Source organism: Impatiens glandulifera, chromosome 8 (assembly GCF_907164915.1).
Source record: "Impatiens glandulifera chromosome 8, dImpGla2.1, whole genome shotgun sequence".
Taxonomy (NCBI): Eukaryota; Viridiplantae; Streptophyta; class Magnoliopsida; order Ericales; family Balsaminaceae; genus Impatiens; species Impatiens glandulifera.
Window position 1 is genome coordinate 11,817,244 of NC_061869.1, and position 24,560 is coordinate 11,841,803.

At 29.2% G+C, this 24,560-nt stretch overlaps 4 protein-coding genes across 7 annotated transcripts; 1 reads left to right on the forward strand and 3 right to left on the reverse strand.

The window, feature by feature from the left end:
- The first annotated feature begins 3,860 nt into the window (after positions 1 to 3,860).
- LOC124912999 lies at positions 3,861 to 4,322 on the forward strand. The gene has a single exon (XM_047453624.1). The coding sequence runs from the start codon at positions 3,861 to 3,863 to the stop codon at positions 4,320 to 4,322; it is 462 nt and encodes a 153-aa protein (XP_047309580.1).
- A 3,061-nt stretch (positions 4,323 to 7,383) lies between these two features.
- Positions 7,384 to 12,605, reverse strand: LOC124913425 (sucrose-phosphatase 2-like). 3 transcript variants are annotated; one of them, XM_047454007.1, is made up of 9 exons: positions 12,471 to 12,605; positions 11,316 to 11,404; positions 10,932 to 11,231; positions 9,952 to 10,053; positions 9,596 to 9,790; positions 9,218 to 9,505; positions 8,073 to 8,259; positions 7,813 to 7,859; positions 7,384 to 7,687 (listed from the first exon to the last, which is right to left on the reverse strand). In XM_047454007.1, the coding sequence occupies exons 2-9, from the start codon at positions 11,373 to 11,375 to the stop codon at positions 7,592 to 7,594; spliced, it is 1,275 nt and encodes a 424-aa protein (XP_047309963.1). In that variant the 5' UTR covers positions 11,376 to 11,404; positions 12,471 to 12,605; the 3' UTR covers positions 7,384 to 7,591. The 3 variants fall into 3 exon arrangements, with proteins under 3 accessions (XP_047309963.1, XP_047309964.1, XP_047309965.1); XM_047454008.1 differs by lacking the exon at positions 12,471 to 12,605 and adding an exon at positions 12,436 to 12,469; XM_047454009.1 differs by lacking the exon at positions 12,471 to 12,605 and having other exon boundaries at positions 10,932 to 11,242.
- Positions 12,606 to 14,096: 1,491 nt separating this feature from the next.
- Positions 14,097 to 18,502, reverse strand: LOC124913424 (calcium-dependent protein kinase 20-like). Of its 2 annotated transcripts, none has more exons than XM_047454006.1 (9): positions 17,587 to 18,502; positions 16,304 to 16,447; positions 16,053 to 16,205; positions 15,647 to 15,762; positions 14,994 to 15,161; positions 14,704 to 14,928; positions 14,533 to 14,630; positions 14,383 to 14,459; positions 14,097 to 14,298 (listed from the first exon to the last, which is right to left on the reverse strand). In XM_047454006.1, the coding sequence occupies exons 1-8, from the start codon at positions 18,245 to 18,247 to the stop codon at positions 14,390 to 14,392; spliced, it is 1,635 nt and encodes a 544-aa protein (XP_047309962.1). In that variant the 5' UTR covers positions 18,248 to 18,502; the 3' UTR covers positions 14,097 to 14,298; positions 14,383 to 14,389. The 2 variants fall into 2 exon arrangements, with proteins under 2 accessions (XP_047309962.1, XP_047309961.1); XM_047454005.1 differs by having other exon boundaries at positions 14,097 to 14,304.
- Positions 18,503 to 21,221: 2,719 nt separating this feature from the next.
- Positions 21,222 to 23,261, reverse strand: LOC124912256 (myosin-binding protein 7-like). The gene is made up of 4 exons (XM_047452823.1): positions 23,103 to 23,261; positions 21,691 to 22,936; positions 21,569 to 21,615; positions 21,222 to 21,487 (listed from the first exon to the last, which is right to left on the reverse strand). The coding sequence occupies exons 2-4, from the start codon at positions 22,921 to 22,923 to the stop codon at positions 21,382 to 21,384; spliced, it is 1,386 nt and encodes a 461-aa protein (XP_047308779.1). The 5' UTR covers positions 22,924 to 22,936; positions 23,103 to 23,261; the 3' UTR covers positions 21,222 to 21,381.
- Positions 23,262 to 24,560: the final 1,299 nt, after the last annotated feature.

The following is a 24,560-nucleotide window of genomic DNA, read 5'->3' on the forward strand; positions in this document are numbered from 1 at the left end:
AGATGAAGTTGAAGGAAGCAAAGATAAGAATTCTAAGACTGATCTAGAAATTCAAGTTGAGAACAACAAGGTGTAGAGCCCGAAAATCCTGTAAAATAATTCTTTCTAACAAATCAGAACGGGTTCACACAAAGAAAGAAATCAAAATGAGAATATGCAGTATTCATCAAACTCTTTAGTTCATCCCTCTTTCATTGCAAGAGGAATGGGAAGAGGAAGAAAAATGGAAAGAGGAAGACAATTTGTTGATACAACAGGTTGGTATGGAAATAAAATTCCTGATTGGGATAATTAGGATTTGATATAGTTTATAATCTTTGTTTGTAATCTTTGTTTGTATTTTTGTTTACTACTAATCATTTTTTTTAAGTTTGATTGTCATCATTTACTTATAGTTAAGTTTTGTCTAACTTTGATTATTGACCCTCCCACTTTTGGGATTTTAATGAAATGATTTTAACCGTTTTCCAAAAAAAAATGATTTCCGCTGTACATGGAGACTTCATCGAAGCCTATACCAGCAACTAATGAAAGACCGGTCAAAACACCATTTGCATCCCTACACCTAATTAACATTCAAACAACAACAAAAATGGAAATTTTGGAAAAACAAAACTTAGAAAAATTAAAAATGTTGAATTGTTGTCTTAGAGGTTGTCATATTCAATGTGTTTATGGAACTTCTCTTTTGGAAAGTTATTTAAAGTGGTCATAAATTGAATCTTTCATTCTGCTAAATTTAGCAATATTTATTTATTTATTTATTTATTGATTTCCTTCTTTAAAACCAATAAATTAAAATTAATATATATATATATATATATTACATTATTTTGTCTATTTATTTTATTAATACATATAAAATAAAATAACATTTTTAATAATAGATTATAAATTACTATTTTACTTGCAACAAAACATTTATTTTAGAATCTGATCAGATTATTCTTCAAAAATAATTTTAACTTTTTCGTACCATTAACACTATTAATATATGATTTTAAAAAATATTTTTGTAGCCTCAAGATTTATTATTTAAAAATATAAATCGGAGATTCAAAATGTTACAAACTTAATAATGAATAAAATTATTATAATTATTTTATTTTATGGTATATATTAGTTATCTATTTAATTTAAATAAGTTTATTTTAAAACTTTTATTTTTTATTTATTTTCCACAAATTTATTTATAATATGAATATAATTAATATAACATTTAAAAATTTAAATTATATATTTAAAATTTTACAAATATTAAAATATGAAAACAGAAATTAATTATAATTAAATTTATAATGATTATTATATTATATAAAAATAATAATTTAATTATGTAAATATATATATAAAAATATACGTGATTAAATTTAAAATATATTTAATAATAAGTTATAAATTAATAAAATTTTATAAATAAAATAACAAAGTTTGAATACTAAATTATATTAGTTTGAAAAATAATGAACAAAAATAAGTTATTAAAATATTTTAAGTTAATTATATATTAGATAAATATTAATAAAAATAGTAAATGCTGTTAAAATTTATTATATTATTTTATAATATAATATAATATATGAAAATAATAATTTTTTAAGTAATTAAATTTAGATATATTTAATAATAAGATATAATATTAATAAAAATATAAAATATAAATTAAAAAAATAGGAGAAGTGAGTTTAATAGTAATTAAGTTATTTTGAATATTATTAAGCAAATAAGTTAGTTGAGAATTTGAATATATATCAAATTAGTTTGAAATAACACCATTATATATTGGTTAGAAATCAATTTTGTTTTTCCTTTTTTAATGTTAAAATAAAATGTATCTTGACTGTAATAAAAGTTATGACAAAATATTTAAATAAATTATTAAAATATTTTGGACTTCATTTTATTTGACAGCATTATTAAAAAAAAAAAATCAAAAGAACGGGGTTGATGACTTCAATAGTTTCAAAACCTTGATATTGTTTTTTGAATCACCCATATCTCTATCTTTAAATTATTAATTTTCAATATTAATTTAATTATAATTTACTAATTAAGTAACTCAAGTAAAAATATATTATTTTTTGTCAATTCTTTTTATTGATTTAGAAGCTTTTTTTTCCTTTTAAAGTTCAAAATCTTGTTATAACTTATGATCAGTTAGAGAAACCTATTTTTATATACTTCCAAATAACTTAAGAAACATTAATTCAGGAAACATGTCTTATTTATAGAAATTTGTTGACCAATTCATAAATCAATTAAAAATTCGAAAAAAAACAATCTAGACGCTATTATTTTTAATCTAGAAAGATAGTCCACGTACACTATATAGAATATAGTTATAAATATATTATTATAGTTTAGATCAATTTTCACTGTACTGAAACAAAATTATTTCAAGAAAATATATTTTAATAATTTAAATAGTGAGGAATAAGTAAAAACATAATGAATTATTTAATTAACCAAACCAAGATAACTTAAAATATGTACTGACCCTTCAATATTTTTATGGCCTTTGCCATTAATTATTTATTAAATTATTTTTTGGACTAAATATTTTAAGTTATTAATTAAAATCATATAACTTTATAATATAAGATGGGATAAGGACACTTTGAATTATAAAAAAAATTGCAATTTACTTCCCGTTTAAAAAACAACTTAAAAATTAAATGTATTTATTTTCAGCTAAATTTTCAGTGACAAATATCAAAAATATTTTCAGATCAAAACATCTTTCACCAGTATTGAATTAAAACAAAATAATTCAATTATACGAGACAATTTTCAGCCATTTGCTCGAGACAAAGAAAGCAACTCATTTCCATTATAGATCAAAATTAGGAAAGATTTGTCAAATACAAGGATGACCTAAAACAACCAAAATAGCATCTAAAACAAAGTGAAATAATACCTGCAAAAACAAATTCATTAATTCGAAACAAAATCTATGTTAATTGAGAGATAGATATTTTGATTGTCGTCAATTATGAGAGAACAGTGGCGGAACCAAACTGGGGCAGTATGGGCTTGTGCACCAACTAACTCTGAATTATTAAGATAGAAAGAACATGATAGGTTTATGTAGTACCAAGTAGTAGTATTATAGTGGTAATTAATTTCAGTCCTGACAATGACATTTTATTTTTAAGCTCACATTGAAACCGTGGCCTGTAGCCAAATCGAAAGAAAAGTGACTTTATTGAAGCGGCGGTGACTATGATCGCATGCATCTCAGATGTTAAGGCAGCTGAGAAAATATTAACGGATAATGTTTGTATTTCTTAAAACAAAACTTAATCAAGTTAAAATCATTTATTAACTTAAAAGGTCAAATATGACTATTGTTTAAAAATGAATTTATCTCAAAATGAAAAAATAAAATAAAAAATCTCTCTTTTTCTCTATTTCTAACCTGCCGTGGATTCTGTTGAGTCGCTTTCCACATTTTGTATGGACCACAAGAATAAAAGGAAGGCGCGAATTCAAAAAGTAATCTCTGGTTCTCCGGCCATTTCGGACGGATCGCTCATCCTTTTAGTTGCTACCGATTCATATGATACGATTCAAACCTCCTTCTTCTCTCTGTAGGCTGGAATCATTATTTTGTTCGGTGAATTTCTCATCATCACCGGCAATGGGGGAAGAATCTTCAACCTCCATTTCTTTTTTGATCCATCTCTAGCACTGGTTTCGCCACAAATCCGATCCATTACCTCCTTTGAGGAATTGGATCTTCAGATTTTACAACAGAGTGAATCACAATGACTATTCCTCTTCTCTAGAACTCGGATTTAGGTTTTATTTAACCTTCTAGAGAGAAAGAGAAAAAGAAAAAAAAGAAGATAACCGTTTCAATGTCGATCCTCCTCCGGCACGGTCACCAGTCATTTAACATGCGTCGTCAAGCGCCGACGAAGATGATGACGAAATCTCGTTCGTTCAGAAATGTCGCCGTCGGGAAGCGATTATCGGAGGTTGCTGGAACTACGGCGGCAGAATGTACGGCGGTATGGTGTTGCGTTCCATGCACTATATTAGACGTTGTGGTGATGACGGTTTACAAGATCCCTGCAGGTATTTGCCGGAAAACGATGAATACGAAGAGACGGAAACGGTTATTGAAAGATGGAGGAGGGACTCCGACGTTAGGAAGGTATTATAGTGACGGCTGTATTGATTTCGAGATCGGATTTGTGGATGGCGAACCGATGAAATCGTTTGAGTCGGACAAAGATATTGTTGAATTGGAAGATGAAATGTGGAATCAGTTTTATGGTGCTGGATTTTGGAGAAGTCCATCTCAGAGGAATTGTTGAGATTCGAAGAAGATGATGATAACATTTGTTGTAATTTTCTTCCTTCTTATATTCTTTTAGACTCCTTTTTTGTGTGTTCAAATTTGGAGAATCAAACCTTAAACTAATTTCATTTATTAAATAGAGACATTTTTCTAATTAAGATGTTTTTAACACTAATCCCTTTCAAATCTAATTGAAATTCTGGAAGACCTGTGTGCGGAAGAATGGGAATGGCAATTTAGGTTGAGTTTGGTTCGGTTCGGTGAATTCGGGTTGTCAAGTTAGCAAGTTCAGCAATAATAACCATAATATGACCGGTTTAATATTCGGGTCAAACATATTTATTTGTAATTGACAACCCAACCTAATTAACTCGATTGATCTGACTTAACTCGAATTCAACCTGAGTTAACCCAATATAATTAATACCACATTTTTATTTCAGATCAACACAAAAATAAACTAAAAATCCGCCTATTGAAAATCTTACACAAAACTTAACAAAAAAAAAAATTAATACAAAACTTAACAAAAAAAAAAATATAAAAACAGGTTTGCGGGTCTACTTTAAGTCATTTAAGGTCGATCCAATTTTGACATATTTATTAATTAGGTTAAACCGGTCAACCTAATTTTGACCCAAACCAAAAAATATATGACCCTCACATTATTTTTTCATGTTGAGGTGTGTTTTGATGTTGGGTTAGAAATTAGTGTTTTCATGTTGGATAAGAAATTATAAGTTGAAAGAGTAATGTCAATTATAATAATCCAATAAGGGTTATTTTATCTTTGTTAGACTTAGTTGACAAAAAATGAGACTGAATGGTATTTTTTTTTAATGCTTATTTCTCTTTAATTTTGTTGTGAAAATTAATAAACACTTTTATATATATAACATTACTATTTTTTTATATTTATGAATTTTAAATTTATTTTTTTTAATAATAATGTAATTTTTTTAATATATATAATATTAAAAATGTGAGAATATGGTACAACATGCTACGCGGGAATGGTAATAAAAAATATGTCTCAAAAAATAGTAGGGCTGGGTTTGGTAAATAAATTCCTCTTTTATCCACCTCATTGTCATTCTTACCTAATAGGTTGCTTAGATCATTCTTACCATTTTAATATATATTAATTATTTTTTTTAAACAATTTTTTTAAAATAATTTTTTTTATTAAATATTAAATATTAAATGTAATTCAATTAGATAAGATTTGAAGATAAATATTAATCAAATACAAATTTTAAATTTTATTAATAATTTCTCCTAAAAAAGATATTTTAAAATAGATCCAATATTTAATGTATTGTCTCGTATATAAAAGTTGAAGCAATATCGATTGCGATAGGTAGGATTGGACAAATCTTTCAACTTTTCTTATATTGTTTTGAATCATTGTTGTCTTATTATACTTCAATTATTTGCATAATTCATTAAAATATCTTTGATTGATTATTTTAAAATATTTAATTAATTTTTTTAAAGGACAATTATAAATATGTAATTATTTAAAACAAATAATTTATTTTTATCAAATAAAGAAAAACAAATTTGAGTGTTTAATACTCTTCTTTTTAAATGATAAAACTATATCACTAGTGTATATTCTTTAAGAAATCCTAATTTTGAAAGTGTTTAATAAGTTTTATAAGGAATATAATCCCATTGTTTGGAATGAGAAGTGGGGACATGATGATACAATTAGGAATTCTTTTTTTTTTAATACTTTCGTTTAATGTATCGGAGTTCTTAGTGAAAATTAAATTTGAAACAATATTTTGTCTCTTATAAAATACTTTTTAAGAATTACTTTAAAAGTGGATTTATCTTAGAATTGGTATCGAAATTAGAATTAGGTAATGCAATTCTTATTTTTAAGTTATAAGTCCTTTAATATTAAGAATTATAATTATAATTATAATGAAATTCAATCGAGTGTAATTTTATAATTCTTCGTTCCACTATTTTTATTTTGAAAATGTAATTTCAAATTTTATTTTATATGTTTTTTCAAACAAAATAATTTATTATTTTATCATTTAAAATACTATTAAAGTTTTTAATTGATAAATTTTTATTTTTTTAATTTAGTAAGTTAACATTTTTAACGGATATAAATATATATATTTTTTATTTAAACCGATAATTTTTTAATAAAAATCGAAACTTAAAAAAAATTCATAACACTTAAACTATACTAATTGGTTGTATCAAACTAATATTTTAATGAAATAAATAATATATATTAAAATTATTAATATATATTGAATTACAATTTTAAAATTTTTCTAATCATAAAAATTAAATTATAATTCAATTTCAATTCTCATTAAATTAGAATTACAATGTAAATTCCATTACAATTTCATTCATTCAAACATAACTAACAGGTTCAACAAGAATGGATGGTAAAAAAATTAAGAGGAAAATTATATAACATTGCTAAAATTGATGAGGATTTACTCAAATTTTGAAAGATGACTTTTGAAATAAGAGTTTGTAAAAGAATTGGAGTTTAAAAAGAGATGTAAAATTTTAAACAATTTATATTTTGAAAACTAAGATGGTGTTAAAAATTAAAAAGAAATTGTAACCTCATTATTCAATGTGATGAAATGAAAAGATTGTGTGCATAAACTAGTACGAAACTCATAGTTTTTTTTTTCATTTGTCTACTGAATTCAGGCAGAGATTTACTTTTACCAAGATTGATGAGAATTTGTTTAGATTTTGAAAGATTATTTGTTAGATAATAATTTGTAAAAGAATTAGAGTTTAAGAAGGAATGTAAAAAAAAAAAAAAAAAAAACTTTGAACAAAATAGAATCATGAACAATAAGATGGTGTTCATGTTAGAAAGAAATAGTACTTTCACCCTCATTAAATTGATTACAACAGTGTGATGACATGAAAAATTGCTTTTGTCAGAATTGATAATAAAAAAAAATCACTTAGATTTTGAATATGATTTTTGATATAAAGTTTGTAAAAGAAAGAGTTTAAGAAGGAATGTCAAAAAAAATGAACAAAATAGAATCATGAACAATAAGATAGTGTTAAAAAAATTAAGGTCATTAATCTTCTAGTCACAAAGTTCATGTGATTACAACAATATTATAAGAAAAGGATGAAAAAACCTCCCAAAATACACAAGGTAATCATTTTTGGAATTATGGCATATAAAATGAGAGTATGACACAACTATATTGTGTTCCTGCATTTATTCTCAACACTTTAATAAAATTAAATAAAAGATGCCAATTCTAGCAGATTTTAGCATACCCAATCTGTGTGATCCTTTGCTTCTACTTCGCCCACCCAAGTCTGATGAATGTGCAGCCAAACAAACCCTTCCGAAGATTTTGGTTCCTAATCACGAAAAACAAATGCCAAAACCTATTTACTTGGATCATTTCAAACTACAAATTGGATTTATGATCAAATATCGAAGTGAAATATAGGTCAACTTTCATATAGATTGATCTCAACCGTACCTTTAAATTCAGTAAAACAGTGGAAACGCAACCCCTTCGCTTCTCATCTACAAAGATTATGGGAGTAACAACATGAGTAATGAGCCTCAAGACATTCACATTTGGAAACACTTATTGTTTATGTTTTCCAAATACAAAAACAAATTCCTAAATAAATAAACAATAAATATTTCCAAATGGGGAAACTGTTTCAGAAGTTAAAACAAGTAATCGAGATTAGGAAGTAAACAGCAATGATATGGATAGATAAGTATGCTCACCTATCAGCTCCCACTTAGTAAAATTCACCAGCCAAGAGCTCGAAGCAATCTGCGCTGATGAAATTTGGTCAACCCATACCCGATATGATTTCCCTTGTTTATCTCCATAACAACTTTGCAAAGTGTCTGGCAACTCGAGAAGATTTTTCACAACTCCAGATGGATGGACAAAGGTATATGATGGAAGCTGCAGGAATAAAAGAAAAGCTTTAATACAACATTTTATAAGGAACATGGATGAGAAATAACAAATAATCCACTGGAGAAGACAGAATGTGATGCTTTGCAATCCAAGATACTACTACAATAGTCTGTCATCAATCTATTTTGCTATATCATTTGTTCATGTTGATCATGATTCGGAAAAATCTACATTGTTATGTCTAGAAAATAGTTAGTATCATGATATAAGAAGTTATTATGATCCAGAAAAAGAAAACTCTATCAAATGAAACCAAAGTTGTTTGGATCATGATCTATAAAATAATTTTTATAACAAATGTAACAACAAAATTACACTATAATCTGGATCACGATCCAAAAAATAATTTGATCATAACCAATTTGAATTTGGTTAATAGTACATTATAGCAAAAGAATAGACACACTTTGATGGTAGATACATATCTGGTTCTATTATGACATCATTTTGCCATTGCTTCACAGAAGAATAAAAAATAAAGCCCTTCCACATAAGAATAAACTTAATGTATGCACTCTGCATATCAATCCCACCCTTTAATACAAATCACCCAAAAATAAATAAAAACTTAAGACACGTTCCTAATCTCTGAAATAGGATTTGATAAGAAATCAAACAAATTTAGGCCTTGTTTGATGAAGGGTTATTTGGAAATGCAAATAACACCTTGTCACATTAACAATTAGTTTATAAATCAAACCATCATCAACTAAAGTACTAAGATACCCTTAATTTATCTTTTAGAACATTTTAAAATATTAAATACAAAGAAAATTTGAGTCATTTAACTCAAATAGTACATTTTTTCATCAAACAAAGTATTTCCAAAAATTTAGATTATTATTTTCTTTTTAAACCCTACATAGAACAAGCCCCTAGTTATAAACACCAACATCAGCAGACAAAATTAAAATTGAAGACCAAAGGGATCAGAACAACATACACAACTTGCTTTGAGCTCCGACAAAAATGGATCAGAGCGTTCTGTTTCAGCACGCCTCCATTTCTCAAGGGACAGGAAAAATTTCACCACTTCATGACGAGGGTCGGAAATTTGAAGTGTAGATTTTAAGTCCTTAACATCTCTTGGAGACACGTTCAAACCAAGGTTAAAGTGTCCAATAGCTTGTATAATACCGGATGCACACCTCTCAGTTGCATGAATTACCTTAGGATTATCCTTTGCATTTGCAGCGTGCCACTGAAGTAATTCTTCTTGGGCATTACTTACCTGCCAAAGGAGATTACAAAGTGAAAAAACTGTTTGGATCATAAGAATTACAAAGAAAAGGCACATAATGAGTAAAAGGAGAAAACAAACCATGACACCATATACGTCAGGGATGCTGAATAATTCAGCATCATTTCCAGAGTCTCCACAGGCAAGTGTGTTGGTAGGTAATTTTCCTTCTGCCTTCATTTTTTTAAGCAGATAAGCAAGGGCTTGCCCTTTACCAGCTCCTTGCGGCAAGATATCCAAATCTACCCCTCCACTGTATATTATTTTAACATCCAACTGAAGAAAACAGTTGCATCAGAAGAAAGGAAAAAGCAGAACAAAAGTTTGTTAAATTAAAATGATACCTTGATGGTTTAGAGGAAGAAGTTATTTTCCTAATGAAGAACTGTTAATTTTATTTAATAGGTGATACATAAATTCAGAAGATCTTTTCTTACCCCTCGTTGTTCCAGACGCTCAGCAAGAGATTTCATTACTCCCTGAGCTTTGTCTTTCTGAATGTGGAAGCTAACCTTGTGTGGTCGCTGCTCTGTTTCAGACTGCATTATTTACTAAAAATGTTTCAGCAAGACAAAATACCATATAAAAATATTCTGTATACAATATTACGTGTAACTCAAAGGAATTGAACAAGTGCTTCACAAACTCTAGTTCACTGTGGCAAAAATTGAACATTTTGTGGTTGAAATATGACGATAATAGATCGTATTTGAAACCCAATGCTAGAAACCTCAGCTACTAGTATTATCATCTAATACTGATATAATGTTATAACATAACATCACCTAAATCATTCTTCTATAATACAGATGAAAAAATGTCAACAACGAATAAGCAATTGCATAGGCAAATAACTGATTGCACATAAACCCATAAAGTGGTTGGGTTATTTGTTTTAATGAGATTTTAAAAAAGGCTACAAAGTCCTTGTGGTTGGTGCATTTTTCTCCTCACTAGATGCAGGCCACCAATAGTTGACATATCTGACACATATGAAGCTCATACTAAGACGGATTAAGTGCTTATTTGAATTAAATTCATTTTATAAATGTAATTTAAATCCCTTAATTATTTATATTCAACTCAAATTAAACTAAAACAAGTAGAAAATTGAATTGAATTTGATAAGCTATGATTTAACTCGATAATCTAGTCAGAGCGTCCATAGTACAAATAGCCGTAAATTAATCAAATTACGTCATTATGAGGGTAAAATAGGTGTTTAACTACTTTGCTGACATTAGTTCCACATTTTATCAAATCAGCTTGTCTATTAACTTAAATTTTAGATATTTCATTCAACATTTATTTTTAAGTGACTTAACTCATTCAACACTTCAAATTCAGTATATACATTCATTACTTAATTATTAGTTTTATCAATGCACCCTATTACTTTATTTCCAAGACATGTTACCTGAAGAGTGAGTTCAGAGAACTTGCTTGTTTCTTCTTTCACTATGTTCTTGTCCCATTTCTGACTTAGATATTCAACCCATCCTTCATCAGGCACCATTGCATTACCATAGGTAATTTCAGTTCCAACAGACAATATAGTGATATCTGGTGTCAGCATGGGTTTCTCAATTCTCAACTCCTTGTAAAGCGTGGGTGATCTCCCAGTTGAGAATACTAGTAGTGAATCATGACGGTAATGTGCTTCCCATAAAGCATTAAATCTGAGCAGAGAAAGGTTCTCAGGATCATGATGATCCACCTACAAAGTACCTTGACAAGTTCAATCATCAGAGTCAATTAACAGCAGTACAAAAATCAAGATAGACTAGATAGCAACACTGACCATGGTATGGTCAAGATCTGAAACTATCATGAGACGAGCAGGACCTTCCAGACGATCCATTGCGATTGTAATTGTCACCTTCCAAAAACCTTACCCCAAAGAAAGAACAAATAAATCAGCCAAAATATATATACAACTGTAGAGTATAATAAATCTATTCCTCCTAAAACTTTTCCAATCAAGATCAGCTAAAAAAGTCAAGCATCTCATATAGAAAGGCATGCCACCACAAAACTTGTCTACAAAACTAAAATTCTCAACAAAAGTGATTGCGCCTTTTCCACCGCATTACGTTCTTCTGTAAAGAGTTGCTTACAGCCTCATAACAAATTTGGCTGTTTAAAGCCCATTTTCTCCTCAATCATACAACAAATAATTTCATTCAAGCAATGCAATCTTTTTGCTAACATGATCATTTGGTTAAAACTTCTTTTTACACGATCAATTGAAAACCTAGTTTGAAGAACCACCACCAGAATCCAATCTCTGGTAAAATATAGATCAAAACAAAGAGACAACCGCCTGAAACTAAAACAAAAACGCAACAAGATCAGTGTGCAACACCACAATCAAAAGTCATCAAGCGAGATACACAACTTCCGGCTGAATCGTGAAATGAAACAGCCAAAGTCAGACACAGACAGACTGTACAACTTCTAGTTGAATCGGGAAAGGAATCAAGAACCTAAAGAGAACAGAAGTACGAATCCGATCATCGCAACTCCTACATTCGAGAATCAGGTTTCGCTTCTCTATCAATTTTTAAATCTGAGATTTATAAGAATTCTCTGTGCGCTGACAAATGCGTAAAAGTTAAATTGCGATCCTTAGCGCAATCGCAAAAGTACTATCAGTTCGTTCAAGGTTTTTCCGATAGGTTTTATCATTCTGCATGTTGCTGTACAGTTCCGACTGAAGAGCAATTCGTGTTTCAGTCCACAATCGCGATTCAGACAGAGCGCAAGCATCACGGAACGATCTCTTAAACTTGACAAAAATCGAAAGGAAACTGAAATTAAACTGACCAATATTCGTCCAAAAAAAAGATAAACAGAACCACAAAACACCGATTATTTGCGTGCATCTCTACAATAATATAGACACGTATAAAATTGAGTACCTGTAACACTACAATGGAGAGAGAGAAGCGAATACCTTCAAAGATTGTTCAAGCGAGAGAGAAAGTGAAAGAGATAGAGAGATAATGGAGTACTGGATCCAAATTCTTTGGCGCTTTTTCGAGAACTGAAAGCTCCACCAAACGCAGAGAATAAGTTAGTACTATATTTTGCAGATATGACAACATCGTGTCTATTTTTTTCTCTTTTATTTTGGCCAAACCTCCTTATTTCGACTTAGACTGTTGAACTTGTAAAGCTATTCAAAATGTGCTCCCAAGTTAACTTTTACGACTAAACCAAGAATAATAATAGATTTACCCTCTTAACTCGTATAATTAACAAACGAATTCATACAAAATCCCAATAGAAATTGTAGGCTAAAAAAACAAACAAAAAAAAAATTCAATCCACCCAACATTATTTCTAGTCATAGCCTAGCTCTAACTTTAACCATAATCCTAACTTTAACTCTAACCTTATTCCTTGTCATAGTCTTTTATATATATATAAAAAAAAATGTTTTGATTTTTTTTTAAAAAGCTTTTATACTATTATTAAAGTGTTTTTATAATTTATGATATATTTTTTTTTATCTCTTAAGATGTGTTTATTTTTTTATATTCAAATAATATTTTACAATAAATAATTAATTTTTTTAAATAATTATAACATCAAAATAGCATATATGGATCTAAATCTCTCAACCTAAAAAAATAATAAGATTTATATTAGTTTCTAATGTTTTAGTATGATCATTTTTATATACATACTTTTTCGAGCTACATATTAATTTTGTTTAATAACATAAACTAAAAATTTAGTAACATAAATAATGTTAAGAATGATGTCATAATAAGTGAGTGTGGGTGGACGTAAAAAATAAAAAAATTCTCTCCTATTATATTTCAAGTTGTATCAAAGGCTACCATATCAATAATAACACTAAATTTCTCCCTTATATCCTTACTCATTAATTTTTGTAATTTTCTTTTTTATGTTTATCAAAAAAAAAAATTAGAATACAATCTTTTTTCAAACTTAATTCTAGTGCCTGATCTCTCCCTTATTAGAAAATTTACAAAAAAGAATATGCAAGTTTTAATCCTAATAAATGAAAAGAGTGTAGCATGAGAAGTTAACAAATCACTAGGGGTGAAATATGCAAAATTGGTTATGCCCCAAGAAAATTGATTTAAAGGTGCACTGTTAGAAATTAGAGATGATTACTTCATGATTGTGAAGACATAAATCATAGTGATGAATAAGTTTAGAAATGCAAGTGATAAAAAAAATAAACTTAGATGGAAATATATATATTTTTCTCATATTTGTTGTGTTTTATTACTTCATTATAGTAAACTATTTGTTCAAGTTGGTCACATATAATAACATCATTAAAATATTTAATTAATAAATTTTAACAAACAATTTTCAATTAATCACAATAGTAATATTTATTTCAAGAAAAAAACATATTGTTATTGAACTACTTGTTTCAATCTTGATAATATCAATTCAAAAAATAAGAATTTCTCTCAAATAATCTTGTACTCATCTCTCTAAAAAAAAATATAATGATCTCAAAATAAATAAGAATATGTAAAAAGTTTTTTAAAAAAATCTATGTAAAAGAGAATTTTGTTGTTTTTAAGCTGATAACAAAAGAAAATAATATGTAAATATTATCACAAAATTTCATTCACAAATTGTATGTTAAGAAAAAATAGTACCATTTTACAAAGAAAATAGCTTAAGAACATTCTAATATTTTAACTAGATAAGTAAACATGCAATCGCCAAAATGTGTCGAACCACTTATTCCGTCTCTTCCAGTTTGATCTTCCGATCGCGAGCGAATTTGACTAGAACTTGGCCAAAAATAGAGAAATTGATGATTTTGTTAGAAAAAAATGTCAGTCTTTTTGTTGTATGCTTGAAAAGCTTACCTAAAACTCATGTTTCTTTCTTCTTCATTGATCCTAAAGTCTCATCAGTGAATTTTTCATCATCATCATCATCAAGGCTAAGAATTAGAATTAAAGTTTATCATTTATCAGTGTTATGAATCAAAACTTTTGTCTATGTAATTTTCTTACCTCAATTCTGTAATGTCTTTTTCATGTGAAGGCTTCATCATGCCAAAACTAGAGTCTTGCATCATGGCGACGAATTCGTTATAATCAATCCGACCATCCTGAAAAAGGAACCGGGTAATTCTTTTTTGGAAATAAAAAGAGTTCTAGAAGAATGCAAATTGGTTTATTTACATTGTCCTGATCAACTTCATGGATAATATCTTCGATGCGAATATCTTTGAGACCATATTGATCGCAGGCCTGTTGGAGTTCATCTTGTGTGATGTATCCACTTCCATCTTTATCAAAGTATGAAAATGCTGCAAATAAATGATCTTCCCTCTCAATCTTGTTCAGATGAATCATTGCAGCAATGAATTCTCCATAGTCTATAGTGCCACTGTTATCAACATCAGCCTGCAAATGTCAATGAAGCATGTTATTTCTTGATAAAAATAGTTGAATCCAGTTGAAATTATTACCGCTTCCATTAGATTGTGGATTTCTGAATCCTTAATATTGGCCCCAACTCTCTCTAATCCTTTTTTCAATTCTTCAAGCGAAATTTGTCCACTGTTATCTGAATCTATCATCTTGAACATCTGTCTTAATCCTGCAATTTCCTCCTCAGACAGACTCTCAGCAATAACCTGCCCCCAGATAAACAAAATAGATAATTAGTTTATGTAAACCACAAGTACATGCATGTTCTAATTAATGTATTGGAAAGGAAGCACTTTTTTGATTCTTAGTATGATGCTATTTTGCAACTCTTTATATGTCCTATTTGAAACAATCTGTTTCTAAGTCCGGATTCAGATGAGAAACCACCAATAATTTTCTAAATTTGTGTCTGATCTAAGTCATGTTTCCTGTAATCTCATCTTGATCCACATCCAGATCAGATATCTGATATAAAAAAGTGGCCATTATATTCGTCCTATTCTTTTACCTATTCAGCATGGCTTCATTGTTAAGTTATTCAATAAACAGCGTTTTTGTCTAGACATTGTTTGTATTATTCGCAATAACTCTATTGAATGTCACTTTTCATGTATTGAGTCAAGACTTTGGTGAATAATACATGAATTGTTTTTGGCTATCACCATATAAATAGATGATTGAAAGTTCGTACTCTGATGGCTATCTTCTTCAGTTTGTTCATGGCAGAGAATTGCTTCAGGCGAGATAATACTGCTGAATCTAGAGGTTTGTCAGGAGCTAACCCATCAACCTGAATCCAAGGGTGGCCTGGAAATAAATAACCATTGTTAATGAATTTGAAAGAAAACTTAGCTCAAAATCTTAAGTTGTCAACTGGAAGTAGTTCTTGGTTTGAAGCACTTGGAAAAACAAAAGTACACTTTATCATCATCAGCAAGGTTTAGGAATCATCCTATGCAATTCATCATGTTTCCTTCAGAGACTAATTGCTTGGCACCATGATTAATAGAATAAAACAACATTAACAAACAACACTAAATCAATAGTCTGATCAGAATCTCAAAACATTTCTCATAATAAATATGCAGCATACTCACAAAGAACTTCGTGGGCAGTCAATCTCTTTTTGGGGTCTCTCACAAGCATTTTTCTAACTAGATCTTTGGCACCATCAGATATACTAGGCCAAGGATCTGATACGAAGTCAAGTTCACCTTTTATAACCTGCTCAAAAATTCCTTGCTCCGTTTCTGTTCAAAGAATATACCTCCTCAAATTCCACAAACAGAAATACATCATCTAGAACATAATAGGGGAATGATGAAAAAGAAGAAGCTTGAATACTTACCGTCCCAAAATGGGGGGACCCCACTCAATAAGATATAAATCATAACTCCGGCACTCCAAACATCACATTCCTGACCATAGTTTTTGAGAAGAACTTCCGGAGCCACATAGTAAGGGCTTCCAACCACATCCTTGTAGGTTTCACCTGTATTATAATGAAATCTTAGCTCTGAATAACATTTTGAAATGAGCTTAATAGAGAGTTGAACAAATTTTGAAACCGGACAACCAGGGAATAATATGTCAATGTCATTTAGATCAGGCATAAAGAAACAAGCCGTGTAAGGGATCATAGAAGTGTCCTTTCTGCCAGCATAACCCCAGCCAAATAGAAACATTAGATGCTCATGAAGTAAAATTATACATATTGAAGAATAAGTTATTGTTGCCACAGTCTACTAAGTAAGAACATAGTAGAAAACTATTATTTTGTCACAATCACGGTCTCACTGGAAAATTGTTAAGGTGTGGATGAAAGTGATTTTTTTTCCGTTTCTTATAAGATAATTTTTTGGATTATGATACATAATTTTTACATCAAATCGAGATTACAGCGGTTTCATTTGGTATAGAAACCATGATATAGATTGATGTTTTGGTATCAATTTTTTTTCATGTTAGATCATGATCTGAAAAGAATTATAGCTGTTATGTTTGTCAAAAATTACAATAAACTAAAAAATTGCTTCATCATGATAACACAAATCTATACCAAATTGAAACAAAAATATACTATAATTTGAATCATGATCTAAATCTATACCAAATGAAGCATCAACCATCACACTATATAATCTAGAATCAATAATCTAATTTAGATTATGAACTAAAAAACAATCTTATATCAAACGAAAATAAAAAATCACTTTCAATTCTAATTTTGACGATTTTCCAAATGAGATAATGATTATAACATAGATTAAGACAAAATACTAGTTCCAAATAATCAAATTATCTAAATTATTTATATGTGATTGTGATTTTTGAAACACATAACAAATGTAGATTTTTTGTACGATGATCAAAATGAAAAATCATAACACGGCTCAATGCTGTTATGAACTAAGTTAGCATTACATCATTACATGTCTAAGCAAAACTATTGAAGATGAAGCTCGAGTCCCCAAGCCTCAAGGACCTCATCAAATGCAGTAGAAACCAAAGAAGAAACCATTATATGGTACCAATTCAAAGTACCCTGATGAAAATCTACATGTTTTTCATCTTAAACATGATCAAAAATCTAGAAAACTAGAAATTTGAAGTGTATAGGTAGGTAGGTACCTGGTCTAAAAAATATTGAGAGTCCAAAATCAATGGTTTTAAGTGGAGACTCCTCTTGTTGATTAACAAAAAGAAAGTTCTCAGGCTTCAAATCCCTGTGTATAACCCCTAAAGAGTGACAAGTCTCAACAACACCAACAATTATCTTAGCTAACTCAGACGCCTTCCTCTCCGTATAATGTCCTCTCTGTATAATCCTATCGAAAAGTTCTCCACCAGCACATAGCTCCATAACAAGATTAACAGAAACCGCGTCTTCATAAGCACCTACAATCGATATAATATTTGAATGACCAGCCAAATGATGCATTATTTGAATCTCCCTTCTAACATCTTCCACATCCTCTTCTGTAGTTAGCTTTCGTTTAGATATTGTCTTACAAGCACATTCATTACCACTAGCTTTCTCAACACAAAGAAATGTCGTCCCGAATTGACCTTGTCCAAGTTTTCTTCCTAATGTATAAAGTTCCTTCATATTTTCCGTTTTCCTCTGTAGAACGGATTCGATTTTTAGTCCCATGCTTGGTACTCGCTTCATATTGGATTCATTAGGACAAGGCGCATCTTGAGGCTGAGTTTTCCAGATTGCAGCTGTAACTGATTCCAAGAACCCATTATTCTTACCACCACCTATACGGGGTTGTGAGTTCCCCATCATATACTAAGCAATCTTCTGTATGGATTTCATAAATGAATCGAATCTCGTAGAGAATCGTAGCTCAGAGTTACAGACATGTACAAACCCTAACTCAGGTAATAATGAAATGATTCAAAATGAAGATGGAATGAGAAAAGATGGGGAGGAAAATTCGCTTTGGTTTGATTGGGAGAAAGAGATCAAGGAGAGAGAAAAGTTGTTGCAGAAATGAGAGAGGTGATTATGACCGAGTAGACGAGTCGACTCACAGAAGCCATAGATAGTGTATTAGATAACTCAGATTGGATGGAGAGAGAGAGAAGAGAGTGATTGGAAATTAAACACGATGACGGTTATTTCTGTTATTGCTAGTGGGGCCTACCCTTAGCACTATTATTAATTTATTATTTTTGTTTCAAAAGTATTATTAAATTAGCCTTATACAAAGAAAATATCAAAAACTTAGAATAAAAGATGGGCAACACAAATATGCTTAATTTTTAAAGTGTTTGGATTGTCGGGTCGAAAGCTGTGGTTAATTTAGATATATGTGAGAGTAAATGGATACTTGGGTCGGATTGTGGGTTTACCCGCCCATAAACTTAAAACGGTTAAAAATAAAAATAAAAATGTTATAGGTATGGTTCGAACTTGCAACCTAACAAAAACAAGTACAACTTTTAACCAACTAGACTAATAACACTTTATATTTTAAATTCAACCCAAAATTTGATAAACGCGTGACATTTTAACAATATAAGTTCAACTTTTTAACTAATTAATCTATATATATATATATAATGATACTTAATTTTTAAAGTGTCCGGATTGCCGGGTCGAGAGCTGTGGTTAATTTGGATATATGTGAGAGTAAATGGATACTTGGGTCGGATTGTGGGTTGACCCGCTCATAAATTTAAAACGGTTAAAAATAAAATTAAAATCTATATATATATATATATATCTATATATATATATAATGATGCTTAATTTTTAAAGTGTCCGGATTGCCGGGTCGAGAGCTGTGGTTAATTTGGATACTTGGGTCGGATTGTGGGTTGACCCGTTTTTAAATTTAAAACGGTTAAAAATAAAATTAAAAATGCTAGAGGTATGTTTCGAACTTGCAACCTAACAAAACAAATACAACTCTTTAACCAACTAGGCTACAAAGACTTTATATTTTAAATTCAACACCAAATTTGATAAACGCGGGACGTTTTAACATTAATGTAAGTTCAACTTTTTAACTAACTAATCTATATATATATAATGATGCTTAATTTTTAAAGTGTCCGGATTGCCGGGTCGAGAGCTGTGGTTAATTTGGATACTTGGGTCGGATTGTGGGTTGACCCGTTCTTAAATTTAAAACGGTTAAAAATAAAATTAAAAATGCTAGAGGTATGTTTCAAACTTGCAACCTAACAAAACAAGTACAACTCTTTAACCAACTAGACTACAAAGACTTTATATTTTAAATTCAACACCAAATTTGATAAACGCGGGACGTTTTAATATTAATATAAGTTCAACTTTTTAATTAACTAATATATAATGATGTTGAGTAAATGGATACTTGGGTCGGATTATGTGTTGACCCACCCATAAACTTAAAACGGTTAAAAATAAAATTAAAAATGTTATCCGTAATTTTTTTCGCGGTTTTTTATATTATTACTCGTGCAAATGCACGGGCTAAATGCTAGTATATATAATGATGCTTAATTTTTAAAGTGTCCGGATTGCCGGGTCGAGAGCTGTGGTTAATTTGGATATATGTGAGAGTAAAAGGATACTTGGGTCGGATTATGGGTTGACTCGCCCATAAACTTAAAACGGTTAAAAATAAAATTAAAAATGTTATAGGTATGGTTCGAGTTTGCAACCTAACAAAACAAGTACAATCTTTTAACCAACTAGGCTAATAACACTTTATTTTTTAAATTCAACCCAAAATTTGATAAACGCGTGACATTTTAACAATATAAGTTCAATTTTTTAACTAACTAATCTATGTATATATAATGATGTTTAATTTTTAAAGTGTTCGGATTGTCGGGTCGAGAGCTGTGGTTAATTTGGATATATGTGAGAGTAAATGGATACTTGGGTCGGATTGTGGGTTTACCCGCCCATAAAAATTTTACCATAATATTTTTTTCACAGTTTTTTAAATTATTACTCGTGCAAATACACGGAATACATGCTTATAGTTTTATTAGTCTAAAGCTTATTTGTATTATATCTTTTTTGATAAGTTTCGTAAAAAAAAAAAAAAAAATTCTTCAAATGATTTTACAAAATTGTTAAATTTCATTATTCTTGTCCAAGTCATTAGTACAACTTGTTCAATCACGACATATTCAAGATTTGTAAGTTTGAAAACATACACTAATATGTTTCATTAAAAATGTGTAATAATACAATTCACATCTAATATATAAACCAAGAATAAAAGATTAAGTTTTATTACTTACTACCTCATTATTAATAATATAATAATATTTATCGCCCTTAAATTGGGAGATATAGATAATAATCCTGAATTTGGTACACAAGTCTTCAAATATGATCATCGACAGAGTTATTTGAAAATGTCGGTAATTTAAAGTCAATTTAGAATTAGAGAGAATTCAACGATTTTAATATTGTTATCAGCAAAGTTTTAGTGAAATTGTCAGTAATTTAAGACAATTTAAAACGTAACATATTCTCGAAGAATTGTACAATTTGTCTTCTTTATCAACTGAAGGATGTATACTTCTATAACCGAACAAATAGTGATTTAATTCTCTTACCTCGTTTTTAATTGCTGACCATACCAAAAAAAAGAAAAAAGAATTAGTATGTACTTTATTTTATCCATACTTTAATTCTTTTTATTAAAAAAATAAACATCAAGCACGTTTCATTTTAAGTCATCACCTACAATCTGTTAACAAAAAGTAAAATACAACCACAAAATATAATTTGAATCATTTAAATTTTTTTAAGAAAGTCTTGCTCTATCTCTGGCAGAATAACCAAAACAAACTATATATATCCTTTTAAAAAATACTCTAATTTCTTTTACAAAACAAATGAATCAATCTAGAGTATTAACAATGAACTAAAAAATATCCAATTCGACACAAAAATGAATGAAATAATCTTCAAGGATTCGTATTCGACGGTAAATATCTTCGTCGTCCAACCCGACAACCCTTCTCAAGAAGCATCAATAGTCCCACACTACTAGCCGATATTCCAAAAAAGTACCTAGAAACGAAAGTTTCACAATAATCGTTATAACAAAAAACTAATATCGCAACAAACATTGAAATGCAAACAATTACTCACTTGCAGCGAAGTTCTAGCTTTCTCCCGAATATGAACGAAAAAATCCACTATAAAATAGAATAAATTAGAACTAGAAAAGTATGAAAATCGATTTTGATAGTAATTGAGGTTAATTGATTTACCTTGAAGAATATGGAGATGAAGGAAAATCTCTTAAGAAGAGATTGTTTCTTCTTTACAGGAATGATCATATTCCTTGTAACAGGTAACTTGTCTTTATAGAGATTTTCAGCAATCTCCTTCAATAATACAAATTGTTCATCATCAGCTCTCATAGAAATGATTGCTTGCCTCATTGATTCTCTATCAGCCTCAAGAGCATAAAGTCTCATGTAAAGTTTCTTGATCTCTTGATCATCGATACTAGTATTCGTACACTCATCATCGAAATCGTTATCATTATCATTATTATGAACATGCTTTGTTTCCGAATATCCATTGTCAATAGTATAAATCCTATCGCTAGTGAAGTCGTCTCCAAGATCTGATGCATTCTCCATCTTTCTCATGTGAGTCATTAACCTTGGAGATTCGGAAGAAGCGATAACTGAACTTGGACTACCTGTCGAGATTCTTCTGAAATGCCTAGGGTTTCTAGGAGATCCATCTGGATGAATTGTTCTTGGACTCTTTTCCAATTGATTAATCCTGTATTCCAAATCGAGTATATCGTAATCAATCTCTGGATAAACGTGATGTTGATTAACTTTATTGCATTTGAGAGGTGGATAATCGTAAATAGGAGGGAATTCGAATTGAGGAGGAACAGAATCTCCATCTGATTCAGATTCAATAAGTCCGTAACTCAACATTCTATGTTTGTAAAACTGCACCTCATTGCTTAAAGATTGAATAGCCTGATCTTTCTTGTAAAGCAATTCCTCTATAGCAGAAATCTTTTGCTGATCATGAGCAATCTTTTCATCAGCATAACGTTTGAATTGACGATTTTCCATCATAACCTCTGCTTTCTCCCTCTGTAGCCTGAGAATCATCGACATTGCTTCGTTTGCTGCGGATGATGAAGCGTTTCGTTCTGCTTCCAATTCAACAGAAAGGTTTCGCATGGATTGTTGTTGAGTTGTAATCATATCGCGTAATGCAATGCATTCATTTTCAATTTCAATGCGAGGGACATTCTGAAATGTGAGATCCCCAATCGAAATAGTAGCATCGTTTCCTTCGTTAAATTCGTAGTGTTTTCGTTCTACTGATCGAAGCCAGGTTCCTGAATAAGATCTATGCATTAATAAAGAACAACTACCATCAGCTACACCTCCACCACCATTACCGCCACCGTCGTAACATCTAACTGTAGAAGACGCAGGACGTGGAGGTAAACGTTCTGAATCCATCTGTAACCCTAACCTAATATTGAATCGACATCAATACATCATCATCATCATCCTAAATTGAAAGGTCTCCTTCTATTGTACACATATCAATCAATACATTGATTGCTCGAACAATCTGTATTAATTATCAAGGCATTCTTGATTGATTCATTGATTGATTCATGAAGGAGAGATATTACCTGATGAAAGATTGCAGGCGGACCTCTCTTCCTTCTTCTCCTGCTAAACGACGAGAATGCAGAGAGAGAATCCTATTTTTGGAAGCGTCTTCTCTTGATCTTCAATGAAGATGAGATTTATCAGAGATTTATGACTTGACCATTTCCTTTATTCATTCATTCTTCTCTTACATGTCCTTTTCTCGGTTTCTGTTATCACTTTGCCTTGGTACTATCAACCACTAAACTTAGGTCTAATTTGATGCGGATTATTAAGAATGATTTTTCTTTATTTAAATAATTTTATACCAAATAAAAAATATTAAAAATAATCATTTCATTGTTCAAATAACTCAATATCAAAATCAGGATACTAAGATTGTTTTAACTTTTATCTATCTCAATTCTTTATTTTTTTTAATCTTTCATAATTTTCTATAAATTAGAATATTATATTCTAATTAATTTATCTTTATCATCGTTCTTATCTTTTATTTATTTATTTTCTTTCTACCATTGTACGAAATATTTTTCATAGCAAGAAGTATTTTAATTTTTGTAATTTAGACAAGATTCCATCATTTAAAGTATAATTATTTTGGTATTTATTGTGACAAGAATTGTTAGAATTTAAGTTATTTAAGTAACCTGGTTATTTAATTGATTGATAATGATTGTTAGATGAATATATATTTTTGATAAAAGAATTTAGAAAGTATTAATATATAATGATAAAATAAAAAATAATTATTTAAAATAAATAATATTTTAATATTTTAAGTAATTAATTAAATAATTTGATAAAAAAAATGAAGAGTGATATTATATTTTTAGATTATATGTTATTTAAATAACCTTTACCAAACAAGGATTAAGATGATAATCTATTTTCTCTTCTTTGAGTTTCCTTAACTTCATACTAAATTATTTAGTATTTTCTCTTTGTTTGGCTAACTCTAATTATGGTTCATCTAATTTGCAATTAATATTTGAAGAGTTATTTTCAAATATATACATCATTTATTTATAAGTATAATTGAAGTAACCTCTAGAATCAATTAAAACTCATTATTCTCATTCTAATAATTTAACTAATTTTTGTTATGAGCATAATTAGAAAGGCCTAAGAGAAATATGTGTTGTCAAAGTTAAATTATTATGTGAAAAAAAACAATTATTGAAAAATAATAATTTAACCCCTTAAATAATTATCTTAATAATTTAAAAAAAAAACTCAATCTCTCTAATCTCTTATTTAATCATTAATATTATATTCTTATTCAAAGTAATTAAATTTTTAGAAACTCAACTAACACATTTACCTTAATTTAATTGCTTTTATTAATAATATAACATAACTTATAAATAATATAATTGTATCTAATCAGTAAAAATAAAATTAATGCAGTAACCATAATATTCTCTCTACATTAATAATTATCTTAATTTAATTAGTTATAAGGTTTAATTTGATTAGAT

Coding starts and splice junctions, on each gene's coding strand:
- LOC124913425 (XM_047454007.1), bottom strand. CDS start 11,375: ATGGATCGTCTGGAAGGTCCTGCTCGTCTCATGATAGTTTCAGATCTT. Junction 11,232..11,315: donor CAGATCTTGACCATACCATG/GTCAGTGTTGCT, acceptor GGTACTTTGTAG/GTGGATCATCATGATCCTGA. Junction 9,506..9,595: donor CTGACGTATATGGTGTCATG/GTTTGTTTTCTC, acceptor CTCCTTTGGCAG/GTAAGTAATGCCCAAGAAGA.
- LOC124912256 (XM_047452823.1), bottom strand. CDS start 22,923: ATGGATTCAGAACGTTTACCTCCACGTCCTGCGTCTTCTACAGTTAGA. Junction 21,616..21,690: donor TCATCTCCATATTCTTCAAG/GTAAATCAATTA, acceptor TCTATTTTATAG/TGGATTTTTTCGTTCATATT. Junction 21,488..21,568: donor AAGCTAGAACTTCGCTGCAA/GTGAGTAATTGT, acceptor TTTCGTTTCTAG/GTACTTTTTTGGAATATCGG.
- LOC124912999 (XM_047453624.1), top strand. CDS start 3,861: ATGTCGATCCTCCTCCGGCACGGTCACCAGTCATTTAACATGCGTCGT.
- LOC124913424 (XM_047454006.1), bottom strand. CDS start 18,247: ATGATGGGGAACTCACAACCCCGTATAGGTGGTGGTAAGAATAATGGG. Junction 16,206..16,303: donor GGTCCCCCCATTTTGGGACG/GTAAGTATTCAA, acceptor TTCTTTGAACAG/AAACGGAGCAAGGAATTTTT. Junction 14,460..14,532: donor AAAGACATTACAGAATTGAG/GTAAGAAAATTA, acceptor TCTAATTCTTAG/CCTTGATGATGATGATGATG.